The following is a 22,699-nucleotide window of genomic DNA, read 5'->3' as shown; positions in this document are numbered from 1 at the left end:
ACCCCTGTCGGCCCCCCCCCCTGTACAGTCATACACCCCTGTCGGCCCCCCCCCTGTACAGTCATACACCCCTGTCGGCCCCCCCCCTGTACAGTCATACACCCCTGTCGGCCCCCCCCCCTGTACAGTCATACACCCCTGTCGGCCCCCCCCCTGTACAGTCATACACCCCTGTCGGCCCCCCCCCCTGTACAGTCATACACCCCTGTCGGCCCCCCCCCCTGTACAGTCATACACCCCTGTCGGCCCCCCCCCCTGTACAGTCATACACCCCTGTCGGCCCCCCCCCCTGTACAGTCATACACCCCTGTCGGCCCCCCCCCTGTACAGTCATACACCCCTGTCGGCCCCCCCCCTGTACAGTCATACACCCCTGTCGGCCCCCCCCCTGTACAGTCATACACCCCTGTCGGCCCCCCCCCTGTACAGTCATACACCCCTGTCGGCCCCCCCCCTGTACAGTCATACACCCCTGTCGGCCCCCCCCCTGTACAGTCATACACCCCTGTCGGCCCCCCCCCTGTACAGTCATACCCCCCTGTCGGCCCCCCCCCTGTACAGTCATACACCCCTGTCGGCCCCCCCCCCTGTACAGTCATACACCCCTGTCGGCCCCCCCCCCTGTACAGTCATACATCCCCAAATAATGACAAATGGTAATGATAATAATAATGATAATAGACTAACCACGGGTTGCTGCTGAGTGAGTTCTTTTTTACTTTTTTGATATCGCCAGTTTGGCATGGCAAGTGGGTGTGGTTTGTAAAAAGGGGCGTGTCATAATTATCGTTCAGTTATCGTCACCGCGGCTACATGTGCGATAAACCGCGATATTGATTTTGGCCCATATCGCCCAGCCCTACATACATAGTGCTACCTTAGATTAGGCTCTGTGCAAATTTTGGCAAAAATCCGCAGCTCCTGAGCCCCAATATTCCCCTGGATGTGCTGCTCACTGATTTTTCATCAGCCATTACTGGGGGGCGTGTACTTTCCTGAAGTGAAGTAGCTTGTCTGTCTCACATGAAGTCGCACAGCTCTGGCGTGAAGCCCCGCCCCCCATGCAGCAGCATGGTGGGAACACTGACATACATCTTACAGATACAGCAGCAGCATGGTGGGAACACTGACATACATCTTACAGATACAGCAGCAGCATGGTGGGAACACTGACATACATCTTACAGATACAGCAGCAGCATGGTGGGAACACTGACATACCTCTTACAGATACAGCAGCAGCATGGTGGGAACACTGACATACATCTTACAGATACAGCAGCAGCATGGTGGGAACACTGACATACATCTTACAGATACAGCAGCAGCATGGTGGGAACATTGACATACATCTTACAGATACAGCAGCAGCATGGTGGGAACACTGACATACATCTTACAGATACAGCAGCAGCATGGTGGGAACACTGACATACATCTTACAGATACAGCAGCAGCATGGTGGGAACACTGACATACATCTTACAGATACAGCAGCAGCATGGTGGAAATGGGCAGGAGCAGCTCTGAGCAGTCACTTACTTACACACACACAGCAGCAGCTTTGACTGCTCAGAGCTGCTCCTGCCCGATCTTCCTAAGCTGTTGCTGTGTCTGTATGTAAGTGACTGCTCAGAGCTGCTCCTGCCCGATCTTCCTAAGCTGTTGCTGTGTCTGTATGTAAGTGACTGCTCAGAGCTGCTCCTGCCCGATCTTCCTAAGCTGTTGCTGTGTCTGTATGTAAGTGACTGCTCAGAGCTGCTCCTGCCCGATCTTCCTAAGCTGTTGCTGTGTCTGTATGTAAGTGACTGCTCAGAGCTGCTCCTGCCCGATCTTCCTAAGCTGCTGCTGTGTCTGTCTGTAAGTGACTGATTACAGCTGCCCCTGCACGATCTTCCTAAGCTGCTGCTGTGTCTGTATGTAAGTGACTGATTACAGCTGCCCCTGCACGATCTTCCTAAGCTGCTGCTGTGGAAGCTTAGGAAGATCGGGCAGGAGCAGCTCTGAGGAGTCACTTACATACACAGCAGCAGCTTAGGAAGATCGGGCAGGAGCAGCTCTAATCAAGGCCCCTGAGCAGTCACTGACACAGACATCATCAGCAAAGAAACACCAGCACAGAGCAAGTAAGTGGAGCGGTGTGAAGCTGAAAGCGAGAGTCACTAAGGCTAGGTTCACACTGCGTTTTCAGCATCCGTTTAACGGATCCGTTTTTTTTAACGTCCAGAAAAATAGGGTCAGCAACGGTTTTTTGTCCGTTTTGGTCCGTCAAAAAAAACGGATCCGTTTTTTTTTTATAATGGAAGTCAATGGAAAAACGGATGCACACAAATGAATCCGTTTTTTGCAATTCGTTTTTTATGCGTTTTTTTCAAAAAACGGATGCGTTAAACGGATGCTGAAAACGCAGTGTGAACCTAGCCTAACCGGGGCACATAACAAGCAGAGTAGTGATGACACAGAGGCATTGTAATAAACATTATAAAATCGGGGCCTTCAGATGGCCTATTCTTATCTCCCCAGGGAGCAGGGTGGTCACTGGGGCCATAAGAAGAAACCACCCTCAGGTCCCGATTTTACCACAAATTATATTACCTGAGTGAAATGAGTAATCCTTGTCCTGTATGAGCCGGCAGGGTATTCACTTCCAGGGACCAGAGGTTGTTTTCAGCAGCAGGCGATAACTTTCCTGTGTGTCAGAGCGCCACAGAACCACAGAACTGCACTGTCCTGTATCATCACTGTGAACGCGCAGCGCGCTCTGTAGATCTGCCAATCAAGTTACTGGCCTGTGCGGGAGCGAGCATTCATGACTTTTTTTTTTTTTTTCATCAGTCATGATTTTCGTCATAAGAGGAGAGACATGAAAAAACAGAAACAGTGCCCCCTGCTGGCAGAATTTATATCTTTTATTTTAATTGTGATAATAACAACATTTTTAATAGGAGTAAATTAGAAAGTGTTTCCAAATTTTATTTACTATTCATTAAAAAAACAAACAAAAAAAAAAACGACAGTGCCCATTTAATGCAAATCAGATGCCCATCTGCCCACCTTGGTGCCAGTCTTTATACCCAGGACCACTTTGGGCAAGGCTGCACTCAACTATGTTTGATGTGGCAGCCATGTTTGCCATGTGGCAGCCATGTTTGTTTGTTGGCAGTGCGACATCAGTGGCTCAAAATCAAATTTTTTTTTTTTTTTATTCTATTTTTACTTTGATGCCTATTTTTGTGGCAACCACTTGGTACCTTTGGCTAGGGCTGGGCGGTATACCGCAAAAATACCGATACCGTCTCTGGCGTCGGTTAACCGACCTCAACTTGGCCAGGACGGTATCTGCGGTATTTTTGTATTTTTATCTCCTGGTCTGAGCTGTCCAACCTGTCGGAGCGCCTCCTCCCTGCTCCAGTCCCGGCTTGTCAGTACCTTCCCCCTGTCAGAGCGTCCCCCAACACACACACACGTGCGGCCCGGCGTGAGCGCTGCACGTTATGTGCAGGGACACTGATATCAGAGCGGGAGGTGGAGGAGGAGCAGCAGTGGTGAGAGTGTCTGAGTGCCCCATCCTCCTGCACCCGGCCCGTACAAGCGCCCCCCCCCCCCCCCCCCCCCCCCCCCCCGCCCGTTACCAATGCGCCTGCACCCGTCCCAGTATCCCCTCCCGGATCAGTCCTGTACGAACGCCCCCCCCCCCCCCCCCCCCAGTCCCGTCCGAGCGCCCCCCCCCATCAGTCCTGTCCCGTACGAGCGATCTCGCACCACACACACATGACCGGGAAGCGCTGCACCTGTTGTCCTGTGTGTGCAGGGAGGACACGGGCAGGATATGGTGGAGCAGCATTTGGGAGGCTGCCGTACTGTAGTTCCATCAGCATCATTAACAGTACAGTGCTGCAGCGTAGGAGGAATGAATGGGCTGCAGCACACAGCAATGTCTCCTATAAGTTATGTGTGTGGCATCCTGCCTGCTGCAGCCCATTCATTCCTCCTAAGCTGCAGCACTGTACTTCCCATACCTTCATCCCTATGTGCCCCTTATATAGTAATAAAGCCCTAATCGTCCCCCCTATAGTCATACACCCCTATCCGCCATCTATCCCTATGTGCCCCCTATATAGTCATACACCCCTATCCACCCCTATGTGCCCCCTATATAGTCATACACCTCTATCCACCCCTATCCGCCCCCCGTATAGTCATACACCCCTATCCGCCCCCCCGTATAGTCATACACCCCTATCCGCCCCCGTATAGTAATACACCCCTATCAGCCCCCCGTATAGTAATACACCCCTATCAGCCCCCGTTTAGTCATATACTGCTATCAGCCCCCCGTATAGACATACATTGCTATCAGCCCCCCTGTATAGTCATACACCCCTGTCCGTCCTCCCTGTATAGTCATACACTATCAGCCCCTTTGTAGTCATACACCCCTATCCGTCCTCCCTGTATAGTCATACACCCCTATCCGTCCTCCCTGTATAGTCATACACCCCTATCCGTCCTCCCTGTATAGTCATACACCCCTATCCGTCCTCCCTGTATAGTCATACACTATCAGCCCCCCTGTAGTCATACACCCCTATCCGTCCTCCCTGTATAGTCATACACTATCAGCCCCCCTGTAGTCATACACCCCTATCCGTCCTCCCTGTATAGTCATACACTATCAGCCCCCCTGTAGTCATACACCCATCCGTCCCCCCTGTATAGTCATACACTATCAGCCCCCCTGTAGTCATACACCCATCCGTCCCCCCTGTATAGTCATACACTGCTATCAGCCCCCGTATACACATACACCCCTATCTGCCCCCCGTATATCATACACCCGTCCGTCCCCCCTGTATAGTCATACACTATCAGCCCCCCATATAGACATACACTGCTATCAGCCCCCCTGTATAGTAATACACCCCATATCTGCCCCTCCCTTTACAGTCATACACCCCTTTCCCTATGTAACCCCCTGTAGATACACGTCCAGGTCTCTGCTGAGACCCTCTAATAATGACGACATTACTTTTTTTTTTTTTTTTTTTTTACTTTTTTTTAATCAAAATATTGCTCGTTTGGCATAGCAAGTGGGTGTGGTTTGCAAAAAAGGGGCGTGTCATAATTATCATTCAATTATCGTTACCGCAGCTACAACCGCGATAAACCGCGATATTGATTTAGGCCAATATCGCTCAGCCCTACCTTTGGCCATATTAAACTCCATTCCCCCCACGGCACTTCACTTACTGGTAAGTTGTGATTATTATAAATTTTCTTTAAAGCGAATGTATCATCGCCGTACATGGGAAAAGGACCGCGTCAGCGCTGTTCTATGTATGTGAACATCTTAAAGTAAATGTACTGATGGTACAATTGCTTTAAGTATATGCTATTTAGCATGTAGTAAAAATAAAGTTTTATAACTTTTGGAGTTACTGATGCAGCTGTATACTTTTTTGAGTGTTTTATGTAACAATTTGTTCTGTATGGGGAATAAAATGACATTTTGTTATTGGAAGAGTAAGATGGGGGAGTCTGTTTTATTGCACACTCTATTGAATTTGTGCAATATATATGTCTGAATAATGTTGACAGGCAGTCTACACATGACAGGCCTGGGGGCCTTCAGAAACCCCCCGGGACTGCCATGGAAACTGATGGCATGCCAGATCACGCTGCTGGACTTAGATCCGTAGGCATAACACCACCGCAATCCTTTACATCAGGGATGTCAAACTCAGGCCCTCCAGCTGTTGCAAAACTACAAGTACCATCATGATGGGAACTGTAGTTTAAAACAGCTGGAGGACCTGAATTTGACACGTCTGCTTTACATGCTGCTGTTGTGATTTGACAGCCGCATGTAATGGGTTAATGTACCCCTTATTGTACTTTGGAGGATTCTCCGCTCTAGGTAGTTATAGCAGGGGGGGGGGGGATCAGCTGTCTTACTGATTATTGACCATGCTGGTGCAGGAACACGGCAGATCCTTATTTCAATCATGACGTAAAAACATATATAGGTTGAAATAAGGCCTATTAGTTAAAGGGGTAGTGCGGCGCTAAAAAATTATTCACAGAATAACACACATTACAAAGTTATACAACTTTGGAATGTATGTTATGTCTGTGAATCGCCCCCTTCCCCGTGTCCCACCACCCCCGCCCGTGTACCCGGAAGTGTGTGGTGCATTTTACATTACCTGATCCGTGTCGAGGCCGTCCCCACCCCCGCCCGTGTACCCGGAAGTGTGTGGTGCATTATACATTACCTGATCCGTGTCGAAGCCGTCCCCGCGTCATCAGCCGCTTAGCCGCGATTGGCTGAGCATAACTGTGCTCAGCCAATCGCGGCTGAGCACAGTTGTGACGAGGCGGAGGGGGGTTGGCGGCAGCGATTCGTCCATCCGAAGATGACGTTTGGCACAAGATGGCGGACGGCCTTGACACGGATCAGGTAATGTATAATGCACCACACACTTCCGGGTACACGGGCGGGGGTGGTGGGACACGGGGAAGGGGCGATTCACAGACATAACATACATTACAAAGTTGTATAGCTTTGTAATGTGTGTTATTCTTTGAATATTTTTTTTAGCGCTGCACTACCTCTTTAAGGCTGTAAAAACTATATCGGCGGTCACTAAGTGGTTAACTATCGCTTACAAAAGCTGACTATAATCAAGTTTTGATAAGTTGGAGTCTTGGTGCTAAGTCCTCCACCTCTCCACTCCATAGGTAGTTTGAGTGTGAAGAAGCACTTAGTAGAGTTGAATGAACTTGGAGCATGCTGTGGTTTGTCCAAACCCAAGCGTGCAACATTATCGGTGGCTGCTGAAAGAAAAACCTGCTAATAGCTCCCAGTAGCTCCCTACCTTTTCTATCCAGCGCTGAACCTGTGATCGCATCTTTTTGAAAGAAATTTTATTCAGTAAAATGTGTAAATTAACTCCATTGGACCACTGGGGGCAATCCTTGGCTCCCCAGTGCACCGTTCGGGTGCAACTGTCAGCACCTGGGCCCTAACTGAGGGGCTGACAGTGTGCAGTAATTGGCAGTTTCCTAGTGAGCATGTTACCTTTATATAATTTGTGTGTATAGTTGATTATGCACAATCTTGGGTCTCTTACTGTAATAAGTGTAAAGAGTTAAAGTGACATTTTTTCTCAGCGCTTGTAACACTCTAGCTTACCTCACCACCTATTCCTTTCTCCTCTTCATGAATAATCTCTGCTGCCTGGCCTCCTGCTTGCTCAGCTGTCAGCCAGTGTCTCTGATTGCAGATCAGTCCTCTGTATGCAGTTTATGTCAGAAACAAACACTCAGGGCCCTTTTACACAGAAAGATTATCTGACAGATTATCTGCCAAAGATTTGAAGCCAAGGCCAGGACTGGATTTGAAAAGAGGAGAAATCTCAGGCTTTCCTGTATGACCTGATCTCTGTTTATTATCTGTTCCTGGTTTTGGCTTCAAATCTTTGGCAGATAATCTGTCAGATAATCTTTCTGTGTAAAAGGGCCCTAAGATATAGTTGGATCTGTGGTCTTGGGGTAAATCACCTGTCTAGAGACCAAAAGCATTTATTTCTAGAGATGAGCGAACCTCGAGTATGCTCAAGTCCATCTGAACCCGAACTTTCGACATTTGATTAGCGGTGGCTGCTGAAGTTGGATAAAGCCATAAGGCTATGTGGAAAACATGGATATAGTCATAGGTTGTATCCATGTTTTCCAGACAACCTTAGAGCTTTATCCAAGTTCAGCAGCTACCGCTAATCTAATGCCGAACGATCGGGTTCGGATGGACTCGAACCCGAACCCGGTTCGCTCATCTCTATTTATTTCCCGTGGTTTGATTCTCCTGATGGAAATAAAATACAGTTATTTATATTTGATTGTTTCTCATTAATATATCATATTTAAAAGTGCTAATGCTGCGTTTATACGGAACGATTATCATGCGAATTTGCACGATAATGATTTGCACGAATTCGAACGATAATCGTAGGTGTAAATGCAGCGAACGATCAAACGACGAGCGAGAAATCATTCATTTTCATCTTTGAACATGTTCTTAAATCGTTGTTTGTCGTTCGCAAAAAAATCGCTGATCGTTCCGTGTAAACAGTCGTTCACCGATTTTACTTATGTGCGAGATAGGTTTAAGCGATCGAAAAATGATCGCAAAACGATCTTTCCGTACGATATATCGTTCCGTCTAAATGCTGATCGTTATAAAAAAAAAAAACTTACTTCGAAATCGTTAATTGTACGATCGGGTGAATTATCGTTCCGTGTAAACGCAGCATAACACTTCCCAATAAGGTCCAAATTAGTTTTAAAATAAATTTTTTTCATTCAATGAATTATTTACACCTGGGGGCTGGGTTCACACTATGTATATTTCAGGCAGTATTTGGTCCTCATGTCAGGTCCTCATAGCAACCAAAACCAGGAGTGGATTGAAAACACAGAAAGGATCTGTTCACACAATGTTGAAATTGAGTGGATGGCCGCCATATAACGGTAAATAACGGCCATTATTTCAATACCACAGCCGTTGTTTTAAAATAACAGCAAATATTTGCCATTAAATGATGGCCATGCACTCAATTACAACATTATGTGAACAGAGCCTTTCTGTGTTTTCAATCCACTCCTGGTTTTGGTTGCTATACAGCCTCACAAATACAGCCTCAAATATACATAGTGTGAACCCAGCCTTAAAAATGATAATGAGATAGCAATAAAGAAAAAAAAACAAACTATTTTATTTCCATCAGGGGAATCGAACCAAGGAAAAAATGCTGTTGGGTCTCTAGACAGGTGATTTACCCCTAGACCACAGTTCCAACACATTTGGACTGGGAGAATCAACTATATCTGAGTGTTTCTTTTAGACATAAACTGTCAACAGAGGACTTATCTGTAATCAAAGACACTGACTGACAGCTGAGTAAGGGCCCTATTCCACAGGACGATTATCGTTCGCATAATCGTTAACAATAAACGATCCAAACATCCGCTATTGCGGAAGACCTGAAGTCGTTCACCCATTTACATGGAACAATAATCGTTACTTATGATCATTCTTGCGTTTGTCTTGTCGTCGCTGTTGCGTTCGTCACTACTGCAAACATCCGAACAACGTCTTATTCAATGCGAACGATTTGCGAACGAGCAACGATAAAAATAGGTCCAGGTCTTATTAAACGATCAACGATTTCTCGTTCGGTCGTTAATTGTTAACTGCTATTTAACCGAACGATTATAGCTTAGATTCGAACGATTTAACGATAATCTGAACCATAATCGTCCCGTGGAATACGGCCTAAAGCGGGAGGCCGGGTAGCAGAGATTATTCATGAAGAAGAGGGAGGAGAAAGAGACGGTCAGGTGTGTCGGAGTGCCGCACAAGTGCTGAGCCACAACTCCTCTTTGACTCTTCATTACAGTTTATTAACTTTTTGTGTTGCTGCATTCCTATTATATGTAGCTGTATGACTGCTTTACTGTCCAGAGCAAGAGACTTTTTCTATGGGGATTCCCATAGAAACCTCTCCTACACTGGAGAGTTCTTGTCTCTGCAAGAGATGGCAGCAAAAGCACTGTCAGACTAAACTACTTGTCCTGCAGGACATACAGCAGCTGATAAGTATGGGAAGACTTGAGGTTTTTAAATAGAAATAAATTACAAATCTATATAACTTTCTGACACCAGTTGATTTGAAATAAAACATTTTTTCACTGGACAACCTCTTTAACTCTTTGAAAACACCAGTTACTTAATTCAAATCAGGAAAAAACGCCCATCTGCCCACCTTGGTGCCAGTTTTTATACCCATACAGATTTATATAACTTTCTGACCCCATCTGATTTGAAAGAAAAAGCTTTTCAGTGGACAACCCTTACAAGTTTAATTTTTTTTGTTTTCATTTTGCAGGTACCTTATCTGTGTCTCGGGTGACTCTATAAAAGTTTTCAGCATTGTCACAGAGCAATGCATACATGTATTGTGGAGTCACAAGGATTTGGTTACGGGCATTGAACTCAATTCAAATAATCCTTTACAGGTGAGGAATAAAACTAGCCTGGGAATGTTTTCATGTATAGTTTCAGGTAAAGGTGAACATGTTTTCTTAGTCTAATTTTTTTTTTCTCTGCAAGAGATGGTTCCATAGGTAGACTGCTATCTGCAGAAATTTCTTCCAGGAGTATGGCTTCTGTGAAGCTTTTTGCCATCTGTTCATTTACAGATCAGTTAAAGTTTGTATTGTGATGTATCAAAAGTTTGAAGTGGCATGGCCATTAACCCCTAGATGACTTTGGACTTAATGGTACACCATGGGTCACTGTCCCCAGACGACCCTTGGCATACCGGTACGTCCTTTCCTCTGAAGCGTGCTCCGGAGCGGAGCGCGCTTCATAGGAGGTGGGGGGCCGGCTGCAGTGAGTTACTGGGCCGTCACCGTTAATGACAGGCTGCAGCGTGTCATTACCCCTTAAACTCCCAGAGCTGTGTGGGCTGTGGCTGCTGGAAAGGATGATGGCAGGAGGACACAGAGGGACACAGGGCACTGGAGGGACACTGAGAGTCCCTCTGCCATCATCCTCTCCAGCAGTCACAGCCCGCACAGCTCTGGGAGTTTGGTTGTGACATCACCATGTTATCCAGGAAGTGATGGCTTGATGCAGTAGTAAGTGCGCTGAAAAAAAACACTTTACGTGCATTTCCTGTAATAAGTGTACAGTGGTACCTTGGTTTAAGAGTACCTTGGTTTAAGAGTACCTTGGTTTAAGAGTACCTTGGTTTAAGAGTACCTTGGTTTAAGAGTAACTTGGTTTAAGAGCGTTTTGCAAGAAGAGCTTACAGTTTTTCAAAATTGTGACTTGGTTTGAGAGCATTGCTTTGGTTTAAGAGCTCCTGGTATTGGGTTTTAGCGTGAGTGAGGGAGGGGCATGGCCTGCATAGCGGGGTCTGCAGCACAGTACTCTGACCCAGGAAGTCTCTCTCACCTTCCAATTTATAGCAGATCCACTTCAGGCTGGGGCTTGCATCAAGGGACAGGACTGTGGGGGGTAATCTCTTTATAGCTTAAACCCCTCTCTCCCCGGACAGAGAGTGCCTCTATACTGTGTCCACATCTGCCCTGCTCATTCCTTCATGCTCCCTGCAGTCTCTATCAGTCCTTGTGTTTCCCATCCTCTCCATTTCTGCTATAATGTGCTTGCACTCACACTCAGCTATACACACTGCTGCTATAATGTGCTTGCACTCACATTCAGCTATACACACTGCTGCTATAATGTGCTTGCACTCACACTCAGCTATACACACTGCTGCTATAATGATTATAAAATGATTTTTGGGGTGTGGAACCAATTGTCTACATTTCAATGATTTCTTATGGGAAAATTTGCTTTGGTATAAGAGTGGATTTGGATTACAAGCACTACTACAAGCATTACAAGTTGCAAGTTATAACATTGGCAACTCGGTGTAACTCCTCTGCCTACATGTTCCTTTAGAACACAGGTGTTTAAACTGTGGCCCTCTAGCTGTTTCAAAAGTACAGTTCCCATCATACCTGGACAGTTAAACCTTTTTCTTTGGCTACCTATGGATAATGGAAATTGTAGCAATGCAACAGTTGGAGGGTTGCAAGTTTGACACCCCTGGTCTAGGACAACGACTTAAAGGGGTAGTGCGGAGCTAAACTTTAATTCACAAAATAACACTCATTACAAAGTTATACAACTTTGTAATGTATGTTATGTCTGTGAATGGCCCCCTTCCCCGTATCCCACCACCCCCACCCGTGTACCCTGAAGTTTGGTGCGCTATACATACCTGTCACGTGCCGACTCGTCTCCGATCTTCAGTCAGCAATGTCGTCTTTGGACGGCCGGGCCGAATCCCTCCGAGCGTCCTGAGTGCCGGCCGCCCTCTTCAGCGTCATCAGATGCTCAGCCGCGATTGCCTGAGCACAGTTATGCTCAGCCAATCGAGGCTGAGCAGCCGATGACACGGCAGAGGGCGGCCGGCACTCAAGACGGACGGAGGGATTCGGCCGAAGAAGACATCGCTGACTGAAGATCGGAGACGAGTCGGCACGTGACAGGTATGTATAGCGCACCACACTTCCGGGTACACGGGTGGGGGTGGTGGGACACGGGGAAGGGGGCCATTCACAGACATAACATACATTACAAAGTTGTATAACTTTGTAATGTGTGTTATTCTGTGAATAATTGTTTACCGCTGCTCTACCCCTTTAAATATGACTGTAAATGTGTTTTGTTTTTTGTTGTTGTATCATGCTTTCATAGTTAATGAGGTTGGGAAAAAAAACATCAGAGTTCAACTTTGTTGTTGATCCAGTGGAAGGCAGAACCCTCATGCCCCATTGCAGGAAGAAAAATTAATTCCTGACTCGATTACAATAGGCAACCTATATAATTTTATTTGACTGCTTTTAAAAAAAAAATGAATACCTTTAGGGTGCGTTCACATGTAAAGGATCTGCAGCAGATTTGATGGTGCTGATTTGAAGTTGCAGATTCAAGGCAAATCCAATCTGGACCATGAAATCTGCTGCGGATCTGTTGCAGATTCAAATCTGGTGCAGATCCTGTACGTGTGAACGCACCCTTAGGGTAGACTCACACAGGACTGATCCGCTGTGGGTCCCAAACTGTCATTTTTAAGAGGCCTTCTTAACCTGTCACCGCCTGAAGCATACTTTACCTGGTCCATACTCCGGCTGCATCTGAGGCCCCTGTAGGTCCCGTCCAGCCAGTGAGTGACTGTGGCAGGGCCAGCTCAGGAGCTGGTCCTCACTGTCAATGGCAGACCGCCCACCATTAACCCCTAAACGCACACGCAGATAAGGCTGGGTTCACACTACGTTTTTGCAAAAAACTGATGGAAAACGGATGAAAAAAACGGATGCAACTGTGGGCATCTGTTTTTTCATTGACTTCTATTATAAAAAAAAAAGACTGATCAAAACGGATCCTTTTTTTCCTTTTTGACTGACAAAAAACATGGTTGACCAACTTTTTTTTTTTTTTTTTACAATGGAAGTCAATGGAAAAACGGATGCACACAGTTTGCAAAAATGTGTGAGCCCAGCCTAACACTGATCAATGCTATGCTATAAAGGGGCAGACGGGCACAGCAGCGCATGCACTGCCTCTTCATCTCCATCTCACTGCTAAAGTAGCAGCTGACAAAATTATAATGGAGCCCTTTGGAACTTCCAGTACAGCCATTTACTGTGATTCAGTGTTGCAGCTTGCAGTGTCACAGAAGAGCTGTCCCATATCTTTTCCTGAGCTGCAACTTTTTCACTGGGTGGAATGTGCACAGTACAGGGAATAGGCAGCAGGGATTTGATACAATCTTAGATTTAGGTAATGTACAGGACAGTAGTCTGGTCCTTATTTATTAAGCGATAGTCCTTTTAATAAATTACATATCTTGCGGCTGCCTCTGCACCTCAGTAAAGTCTAAGCAAGCTATTGGTGCTACTGTTTTTTTCTTATTTACTTATTACATGCTTATTTTACAGCTCTACTCTTGCTCTTTGGATGGCACAGTTAAGTTATGGGACTTCATTGATGGCATTCTAATAAAGGTAATTTCTTCTTTAGCGAAGTTGTATTGTTCCACTTGCTTATTCATAATATGAAAAAATACAATGGAAACCGTAAATAATTTAATATGGATTTCATATTGAACTATTTACTCTTTCCATTGTATTTTTTAAGGTACATTCACCTGTGCGTATCTGCAGCAGTTCTGCAATTTCATTTTAAATGTATTGATTTTGTTTTGGTGTACAAAGATTTACACTGCAAATTTTTAGTGTAAAATCTGCAGTATAAAATATGCAATGGGTGGGATAAGTGTGTATTTACAACAAAGAATAAACTGGCAGCTCCTACATTTTCTAGAAAATTGAGCCAAACACACCACCATTGTATTAAAAGAGATTATCATCAAAATGAAAAATTTGTCACTAGTTAAACAGATATCACAGAAGGATTAGTAAAATGTAACCTTTTATTGATATAAGTTAAAATGCTGTTGTCAGCTCCTTAAGCTTACCCTATATTTATTATAAAAGTTCTGTCCCTACCTAATTGGAGATCAGCCCCTCTTGGGCAATCCAGTCTCAAATCTTACCCTAAATACTCTGGTAATGCCCTAGGATAGATACCATGCAAGGCTCAGATACAATAGCATTATGAAAGTGAATACTTTTCAGAAGCCAGGGGAAAAAATTCTAGATGAAAGATACACCAATATCCCAGGCAAAACACTCAAGAGGGTACAAACATTCGCCAGAATAATAACAAACTGGCCATTTTCTCCACATAATAGTTTGCAGCTTAGACCATGTCATATACAAGTGGTGGGACAGTTCAGGTATCAACAGGTTAATGTATACATTATAGTGTGCCAGTAGAGAAACATTATCCATCATCCTCTTGTCTCTATTTTAAAAGTGACTCACAGTGTAGCTAACAGGCAGGACAATTGTGTATTGAGACCTCTAGATTAGACTGGAAGTATAATAAATAGATTATGGAATAGAAAACAAATTCCCTATGGCTATACGATCATCCAGGATAGCTGTATGCAGTAGTGCAGAAGATTACACATAAGGGCTTCATATCCGTTGCATCACCACAAAAGACGCGTCACAGGTAATGTGTCCATATATGCGTCACATACTGTTCGTTCATGAGACAAGCAGAGAGACTTAGCTTTATCCTAGATTTCTTAGAAAAAAAAGAACTCCCAAAATAATAATGATATCCCACACATAAAATACAGAATGAACATGAGAAAAAAAGAAAAAAAATGTTATTGAAAAAAAAAAGTCATGGAAAAAAACAAAGACATAGAATATAAAAATATATACAAAAATAACAATGAACAAAATTACAGACTTTTCCTTTACATAGTACAGAACAGGACAGAACGGTATAAAACCCCTGTGTTGAAAGTTTTATATAATATGCAGTATAAAGAGGAATTGCAGAGAGGTTCTATTTCCATTAGTTCTGCCCTGATATGAAAATTAGGCAAATATTCAAAAGTAGATGCATAAACAACATGGTGCCTGTAAGAAGAACTACACAGAAGACAATTTAGGAAATATATCTAAGAAGAAAAAGTATCGGTAGTTCAAGTTCAAAGCATGACACTGTTAATCAATAGAGGGGAGACTGGATCCCCAAAACCTGATGCATGTTTCGCTGCTACGTGCAGTTTATTCCAGGAAGAAAACTTGCAGCAAAACGGGTGTCAGTAGTTTTATACTGTATGAGTCCTGTTCTGTACTGTGTGTAGGGTAATAGTCTGCAATTGTGCTAATTTTTTTTTTTTTTTTTATGTATGTGTCTTTGTATTCTTTGTCCTTTTTTTTTTTTTTTTTTTTTAAATACAGTACTTACATTTTAGGGTTTAGGGGAAAAAGCTCATAACATAAAAAGCACAGATGTCAGACTTAGGGGTGATTATGAGTTCTTTTTATCAGATGCATCAGTGTTAATGTTGTATTTTTTGTTTTTAGACATTTCTAATCGGGAAAAAAATTTATGGCCTGTATACTCTTCCGAAACACGATTCTGTGTGTGTTATTACTCAAAACAATGACTCTTCAGGTAAGTATATGTTCTTACTGTTGTATACTGAGTGTAGGTTTTTATCTATATGCCATACATACTGCAGTGTTCATTGGGCGTATATATACATATATTTTCCTTAAAGCCACTCTGTACCCACAATTTTTCCCCCTCCCCCCCCCCCCCCCCAACCACTTGTACCTTCGGATAGCTGATTTTAACAACTTTTAAACTTGCGGCCCTGTGCCAAACTGCCGTTGCCTAGAGTATCTGTGCCCTAACTTTGCACCACCCTTCCGTCTCTCCCTCCCCGCCCTCTTCATCATTAGGAATGTCACTGGCAGGATTTTTCCTATTCCTCTGCAGTGAACACTGCACAGGTGCCTTAACGATCCAGCCCATGTGCCGTGCTCACACAGCTGATGAATAGGAGAAAATCTGCCTGGGGCATTCCAAATAATGAAGAGGGCGGGGAGGAGGGACAGAGAGGTTGTGCCAGCCTAATGCACACACACTCTAGGCCACGCCAGTTTGACACAGAGCTGCAAGTTTAAAAGTTGTTTTTTAGGACAATAACTGCATCACCTGCCGAACGGACCCCAGGACAGAACTTGGATTAAAAGCAGCTATCTGAAGGTACAAGCAGTTTGGGGTGGGCAGATTGTGGGTACAGGGTCACTTTGATTCACTGAATGTGTCTATAGGGCTGTATTGATCTAATTTTGCTATATTAGTACTGTGATAGATGTTTAAAAAAAACTAAATCTTTCCCAATAAAGTCCATTATTATGACCAAAAAGTAAAGAACCCCCCCCCCCATACTTGTGCTTTATTATCAATTAAAGCCTCCCCCCATTTTGCCACTAATTACATTGCTTCAGCAAACATCACAAAAGTGGTCTTAATGTATAGTCCATCCAAGGTTTACATATTTATTTGTAGGCCATATTGCTTATCCCTATTATGAACTCCAGTCTTAATACTTATATTAATTTTACCTATCTGTATATGCCCTTCCACCCATTGCATCTATCTGCTCCTTACATCTGCTCCTTAACTTTATGAATCCCCTCTCTTGTATTTTTAGAAGTGTGCAAGCAGCGCTGTGCTGTTTGCCTACACTGTTACATATACCTTTAAATGTGGGAAATCTTTGATTTCACCACCCATGTACTTTGTGCTTCCTCTATAAAGCGCCTTTGCCTGTAGTGCTAGTGCTTTATCCATAACAACCATCGAATCTTAATTTTTCAGAAGTATTTCAGTTGATGACGGTAAAGCTTCCCAAGTCTACAGAACAAGAATGTGAAGCAAAAGAACTGATAGAAGTATTTGCAGATGTCAGCCAGTCGCCAAAAGCAACAGCTGTTGGAAGAAATGTAAGTCTTTATAAGAAAGTATGTGCAAGTTAATGTAAAAAAGCTGAATCTAAAATTCCTCTGTACATGGCTAGAAAAAGCCCTGAATAAGGTAGTGTTGGAATGGAACAGTTACTGATTCTGGTTTGTGTTCTGGGAGCCCTATCAGTGCAGTGAGAAGTCCCATGTCTTTGCACCATGCAGATAACTGCAAGTGTGGTTTTTTTTGTTTTTTTTTCTTCACATCTTATGTGAGTAAATACTGTATTACACGGCACAATAATAAGGGGGAAGTGAACGCCAACCTGTCATTTCATCGCCTGCTTCCCTGCTTGCTATTGACGTTGGGGGACTGTCTGCTACTGCTGCCGTTGGGGGCCACCGACGTGATCTGGATTTTTCAACATGTTGAAAGATCGCAATCAGCTGAGGTGATCAATAGTTTGCAACCTTTCCTGTGATTTGCACAACATTTTGAACCATTGCACAAAAATTCACAACGTTGTTCAGAAATGTGCTTTTTTAACACTGCTTTTTAATTAATGAGTACACGAAAATCATAGGAAGGCTTTGGTTTCATCCTCTTTAATTTGACCCACTGATAGAACGGCACCGTCACGGGGAAGCCGGTGCCGCGGTCGGTTTTTCGACCTACAGCCCAGTTCCCGTGTACGGCGCCATCCTATGCATGGGTACAGGGCCGGTGCTCAATGGAATTCCTTCCCACTGGGGGCGGGCCGGCCTCCAGTGCTTGAGCACCGGCCCGATATCCGTGCATAGGATGGCGCTGTACATGGGAAGCGGGCCACGGATCGAAAAACGAACCACGGCACTGGCTTCCCCATGGCGGCGCCATTCTATCGGTGGGTCAAATTAAAGAGGATGTACCTGATGGTACATTCTCTTTAAATGTCCTCTATAGGCCTTTTGCTGGGGTCCAGTGGCTGTACTAAATGGCTGTATAAGTTTTAAAAAAAAAATATTTAGTAATAAAAAATCCCCATTTTGAAATGTGCAGTACAGTGGAAATACAGCATGTTCTGCATGTGTGGGGCAGATGGGTGGACACACCGGGACTACCGTCTAGATCGTTAAGGCAATGCTGTAGGATCCCTATGCAGATCTTCGTTTTATCTCATAATGCCTCAGGTTCAGAGCTAAAAAAGCATTGGCCCAGATTTATAATTCCTGTGCCTGGTGAATACTTAAAAATCAAATTTTCAAAATGTGCATTTTTAAAGTATTCACCAGACGCAGCCTATTTCGCCTAAAGGGCGGGCAGAGGGGTGTGGAGAGGAGGTGTAGCCGCCTCCTGCACCTGATTTATCATGATTTACTTGAATGGGTTGTCCAGCGAAAACTGTTTTCTTTCAAATCAACTGGTGTCCGAAAGTTATATAGATTTGTAATTTACTTCTATTTAAAAATCTGAAGTCTTCCCATAGAAGAGGCTTCTATATATCCTGCAGGAAGTATTGTTTTATTTACATTCAGACACAGTTCTGTCTGCTGACATCTTTGGCCGAGACATGAACTGTGCAGAGCTGCAGCAAATTTCCATAGAAAAACTCTCCTGCTCAGGACTGTTCTCGTCTCTGCCAGAGATGTCAGTTGAGAGCACTGTCTGAATGTAAATAAAACAACACTTCCTGCAGGATATATAGTAACTAATAACTATGGGAAGACTTGAGATTTTTAAATAGAAGTAAATTACAATGCTATATAACTTTCTGACTCTAGTTGATATGAAAGAATTTTTTTTTCCCGCTGGACAACCCCTTTTAAGTACTCATAAAATACCTTAATATGATTGCCCTACCATGCTTAGGGCAGTTCAGAGAACCACAGCATGGAGCAGACAACAGGTGACATTGTTTCCAATGTGTACAATCCTTTACAGTGATGTGCTACATGTTTTACCTAAAAGACAATTTTTACAGTTTTGTATTTATTTTTTGAAGGGAGAGTATATTGCTACAGTGAAAGGACTTTGTCTCTTCGTCTATTTCAAAAACAAAAAACTATTTCGGTAAGGTTACTTTAGTTGACACTGATACTTTACGTTGTGTGTGTGTGTGTTTGTTTTTTGGGAATGAACATTAATATAGTGTAAATTATTTGCCAGGTTTCCATTAAGTGGTAAAAGTAAGAAAGGAGCAAATAATACATTCACTGTGGTCACCTGCCATCCTGTTGAAGACTGCATTGCTACAGGGCATAAAGATGGCAAAATAAGACTATGGTGAGTATGTTCCTGAATATACTGGAGCTTTTTGCACCTGTGCATATTTACAGAACATCCGTAATAAACTTTTTTTTAAAGGGATTTTTATTCATTTTAGCTTCTTTTTATACAGTATTGGTTTTTAAAACTTTTGTTTAAAATTTTCAAACTTTAGATCAGCATTTATTGTAGCTAAACACTATAGATCAGATTTAAAGGGGTAGTGCTGTGTTTTTCTTTTTCTGCTTAATTAACACACATTAAAAAGCATGCTTGAGAAAGGCCTTTATTATACATAAGGCCGAAACGCGTTGCAATAAAAGTATATGTTTTACTACATCCTCTGTGGTTGGATGAGACCCTCCGTGGGCTAATGTTTTTGGCTTGTCCTGCCGTGCACCCACTCCTGTACTCCTGCGCTGATCCAAGCGGTGTGGGGACTCTACTTTGGTCCTGTAATCGGCTGATTACGCTTCCTGCATCCTTCTCTCCCACTCCTGGTGTTAATGCCCCCGGAATAGCGGCGGAGTACATTTATATCCCTTCAATAGAGTTGTGCCTAATCTGGTGAGTTGATCTTTGTAGAAATCTACTACCAAACTCCTGGCCCCCCTCATACTACACAAGGAAGCACCCCTCCTCTCCCTTTTTTTTCATCACTGTAGGATAATGTCAGCCATGAAGGTGGGGCACCTGCTGCCAACATCTGATAGTGAATGTTATATGTACTATGGAAGGACTACAGCTGTGTTGTGCTGGGACTTGTAGTCCTCCCCTTAGTGACTCACCCACTCTCCCTCCTGGGTAAAGCACTGGGTCCCTCCATCAAGCTCCTCCCCTGCGCTGCTTCTCACACAACACCCTCAGCTCTGCTAAGTGACCTCTGTGAGGGTAGGGGGGGGGCGAGGTTTTGTCTCTGTCTGTGTCAGGGCTGTTATCTGATGCTCCTGTCAGAGTCCGTACACCCAGTATGGATTCCCAGGGAGGGGCGTGTTCATGTATCACAGAGGCAGACAGAGCTCTGAGGGGACATTCAGCTTTATGTATTTAAAAAAAAAAAACTGTTCATTTTAGTTTATTAATGTATATTAACCAACAAAACACAGTAATCACTGAACTCAAGGAGAACAGTGAAAAAAAACTCCAATGAAGTACTCAATCAAGAGTTTCCACTGATGCCCCCAAAAATTTAAATATGCAAAACAAGAGTCCGTGGAGTCTCGGTTGCGAGTTTCAAAACACAGGATAGCCAGATATCTCTAGCCTGTTGCAACGGGGTGCCTCCATGATGGGGAGAGCACCACACCACCCTGATAAATAGCCCCTTAAGTCCCACTCTGTTGCGAGTATTGGAACACAACAGCGAAATACCAGGGTGGCCCCTTTTGTCAATGTCTAACTCAAGGTACGAGTATTGCGATCATGACAAGGGCTTGCCAAGGCAGGCCTCCATCTACAGACAGCCGTTTCGGGGTATTTGCCCCTCGTCAGTGTGGAGTAGGATTCTGGCTAGTTGGGGCAATAACAAATCAACCAACAAAACACAATAATCACTGAACTCAAGGAGAACAGTGAAAAAAAACTCCAATGAAGTACTCAATCAAGAGTCTCCACTGATGCCCCCCAAAATTTAAATATGCAAAACGAGTCTAAAATTAATGTATTAAAAGTATATTGCAAAAATTCTTATCATGACCTAAGCTAACTAAAACTGAATGGTCAAAATATTTTATAGTTATGCTTTAAGTTATGCTTCATAATGCAGAAAATAGCTTGTGTGCTTATTCTTTCTGTTTTTTTTTTTTGTTTTGTTTTTTTAAATTTGTGTTTATTTCTGTTAATAGGAGAAATTTTAACCATAAGCAAGATTACACTTACTCTTCTCTGCACTGGCATCACGATTCTGTTGCTGATCTGGCCTTTTCTGCTCAAGGTTTGTAATAGATACATTAATACTAAAGCATCTATGTATGTTAGCTCCACAACGGTATGTCCTATTACTTGAACTATTGGTCAATTACTGTGCTTGGTCCACACATTACATTGCTGAGCAGTGACTGTTAGGGCCCTTTTTTTTTTTTTATAACTGTAATTTTTATTGAAATTTTTCATTTATACACCAAGAGTAATAAACATGTACATAAGGAAGCTGGGGACAGAGTATCCAAGAATAACAATGGAATCTAGCCATGAGATACTGTAATAAGCATAGAACGCAAACCATAACTATGTATGAGATAAAGAGAGAAACGGAACACTGTCCCAACTGATTATAGTGAAACTCAAAACATGAGACGATGGACACAATAACAGGGAGGAAAGACACCGGACATAACAAGAAGACCTAGTAGGTGGGGGAGGGGGGGGGGGTTGATCCTAGGAGTACGTCAGGTAGGGTCTGGACCACAGTAAGCGTCCCATACAGACCATATAGACTCAAATTTTGAGATGTTATTGTTGATCTTTGCAGTCAACTTCTCTAAGGATTGTTAGGGCCCTTTTACACAGAAAGGTTATCCGACAGATTATCTGCCAAAGATTTGAAGCCAAAACCAGGAACAGACTATAAACAGAGATCAGGTCATACAGGAAAGACTGGATTTATCCTCTTTTCAAATCCAGTCCTGGCCTTGGCTTCAAATCTTTGGCAGATAATCTGTCAGATAATCTTTCTGTGTAAAAGGGCCCTTAGAAACCAACAGGCATGGGTCAAAGGGGTAGTGACTCTCCTAAAGGGGAGCCCATCATAAAGACGTGTGGAGACTTACAGACCATTGCTGCTCCACTAAGAATTCTGGGAAGAAAGGATATGCAAAATAGCTCTCATACCTCTTTACCTCTTGAGCAAAGAGATGTCTCTTCAAGTCAAGTCTCGCTCAGTCAAGGAGCCTTAGAACATTGACTGAGGATTTTATGCCAAGCCAAACAATCTCTCCAAAAGGAAAGATTTTCCATCTGCAGACAGCTGTTTCTGGGTTTTTGCCCCTCATCCGTGCAGAGCAAGGTGTTGGCTGGCTAGTGAGAGGTCTATCGACGTGGATCAAAGGGTTAGTGACTCTCCTTAAAGGGGTTATCCAGTGCTACAACAACATGGCCACTTTCTTTTAGAAACAACACAACTCTTGTCTCCAGGTCAGGTGTGGTTTGCAATTAAGCTCCATTCACTTCAATGGAACCGAGCAGCAAAACCCCGCCCAAGCTGGAGACAAGAGAGGGACTCTCTCTAGAAGAAAGTGGCCATGTTTTTTGTAGCGCTGCATAACCCCTTTAATGAGAGCCCGTCCTAAAGAACACAGACCTGTTGTGATCAGGAGATTTAGCTTTAGAGAGTGCGCTGCTGCGGCAGCATGATCTACTCCCTGGCTGGCCTCTTACTCTGACCATGTAGTCTCATAGACTGACATGGTCATAATTAGCCGTTAAGGATATACAGCTGGGGAGTGGTTGCAGTGCTCTCTCCTAGATCTCCTAATC

At 43.9% G+C, this 22,699-nt stretch overlaps 1 protein-coding gene across 2 annotated transcripts in view; it reads left to right on the top strand.

Moving 5' to 3' along the window:
- Positions 1-22,699, top strand: part of WDR75 (WD repeat domain 75) — an 85,529-nt gene that overhangs the window by 5,701 nt on the left and 57,129 nt on the right. For both annotated transcript variants that reach the window (XM_069983542.1, XM_069983543.1), the window contains exons 2-8: positions 9,948-10,077; positions 13,579-13,644; positions 15,592-15,682; positions 16,898-17,022; positions 18,963-19,030; positions 19,127-19,243; positions 21,070-21,158. In XM_069983542.1, coding sequence (XP_069839643.1) covers positions 9,948-10,077; positions 13,579-13,644; positions 15,592-15,682; positions 16,898-17,022; positions 18,963-19,030; positions 19,127-19,243; positions 21,070-21,158 — 686 coding nt within the window. The remainder of the gene's footprint in view (positions 1-9,947; positions 10,078-13,578; positions 13,645-15,591; positions 15,683-16,897; positions 17,023-18,962; positions 19,031-19,126; positions 19,244-21,069; positions 21,159-22,699) is intronic.

This window comes from Dendropsophus ebraccatus, chromosome 9 (assembly GCF_027789765.1).
Source record: "Dendropsophus ebraccatus isolate aDenEbr1 chromosome 9, aDenEbr1.pat, whole genome shotgun sequence".
Classification (NCBI taxonomy): Eukaryota; Metazoa; Chordata; class Amphibia; order Anura; family Hylidae; genus Dendropsophus; species Dendropsophus ebraccatus.
Note: the sequence above shows the minus strand (reverse complement) of the source record. Positions and strands in the feature narration are given on the sequence as shown.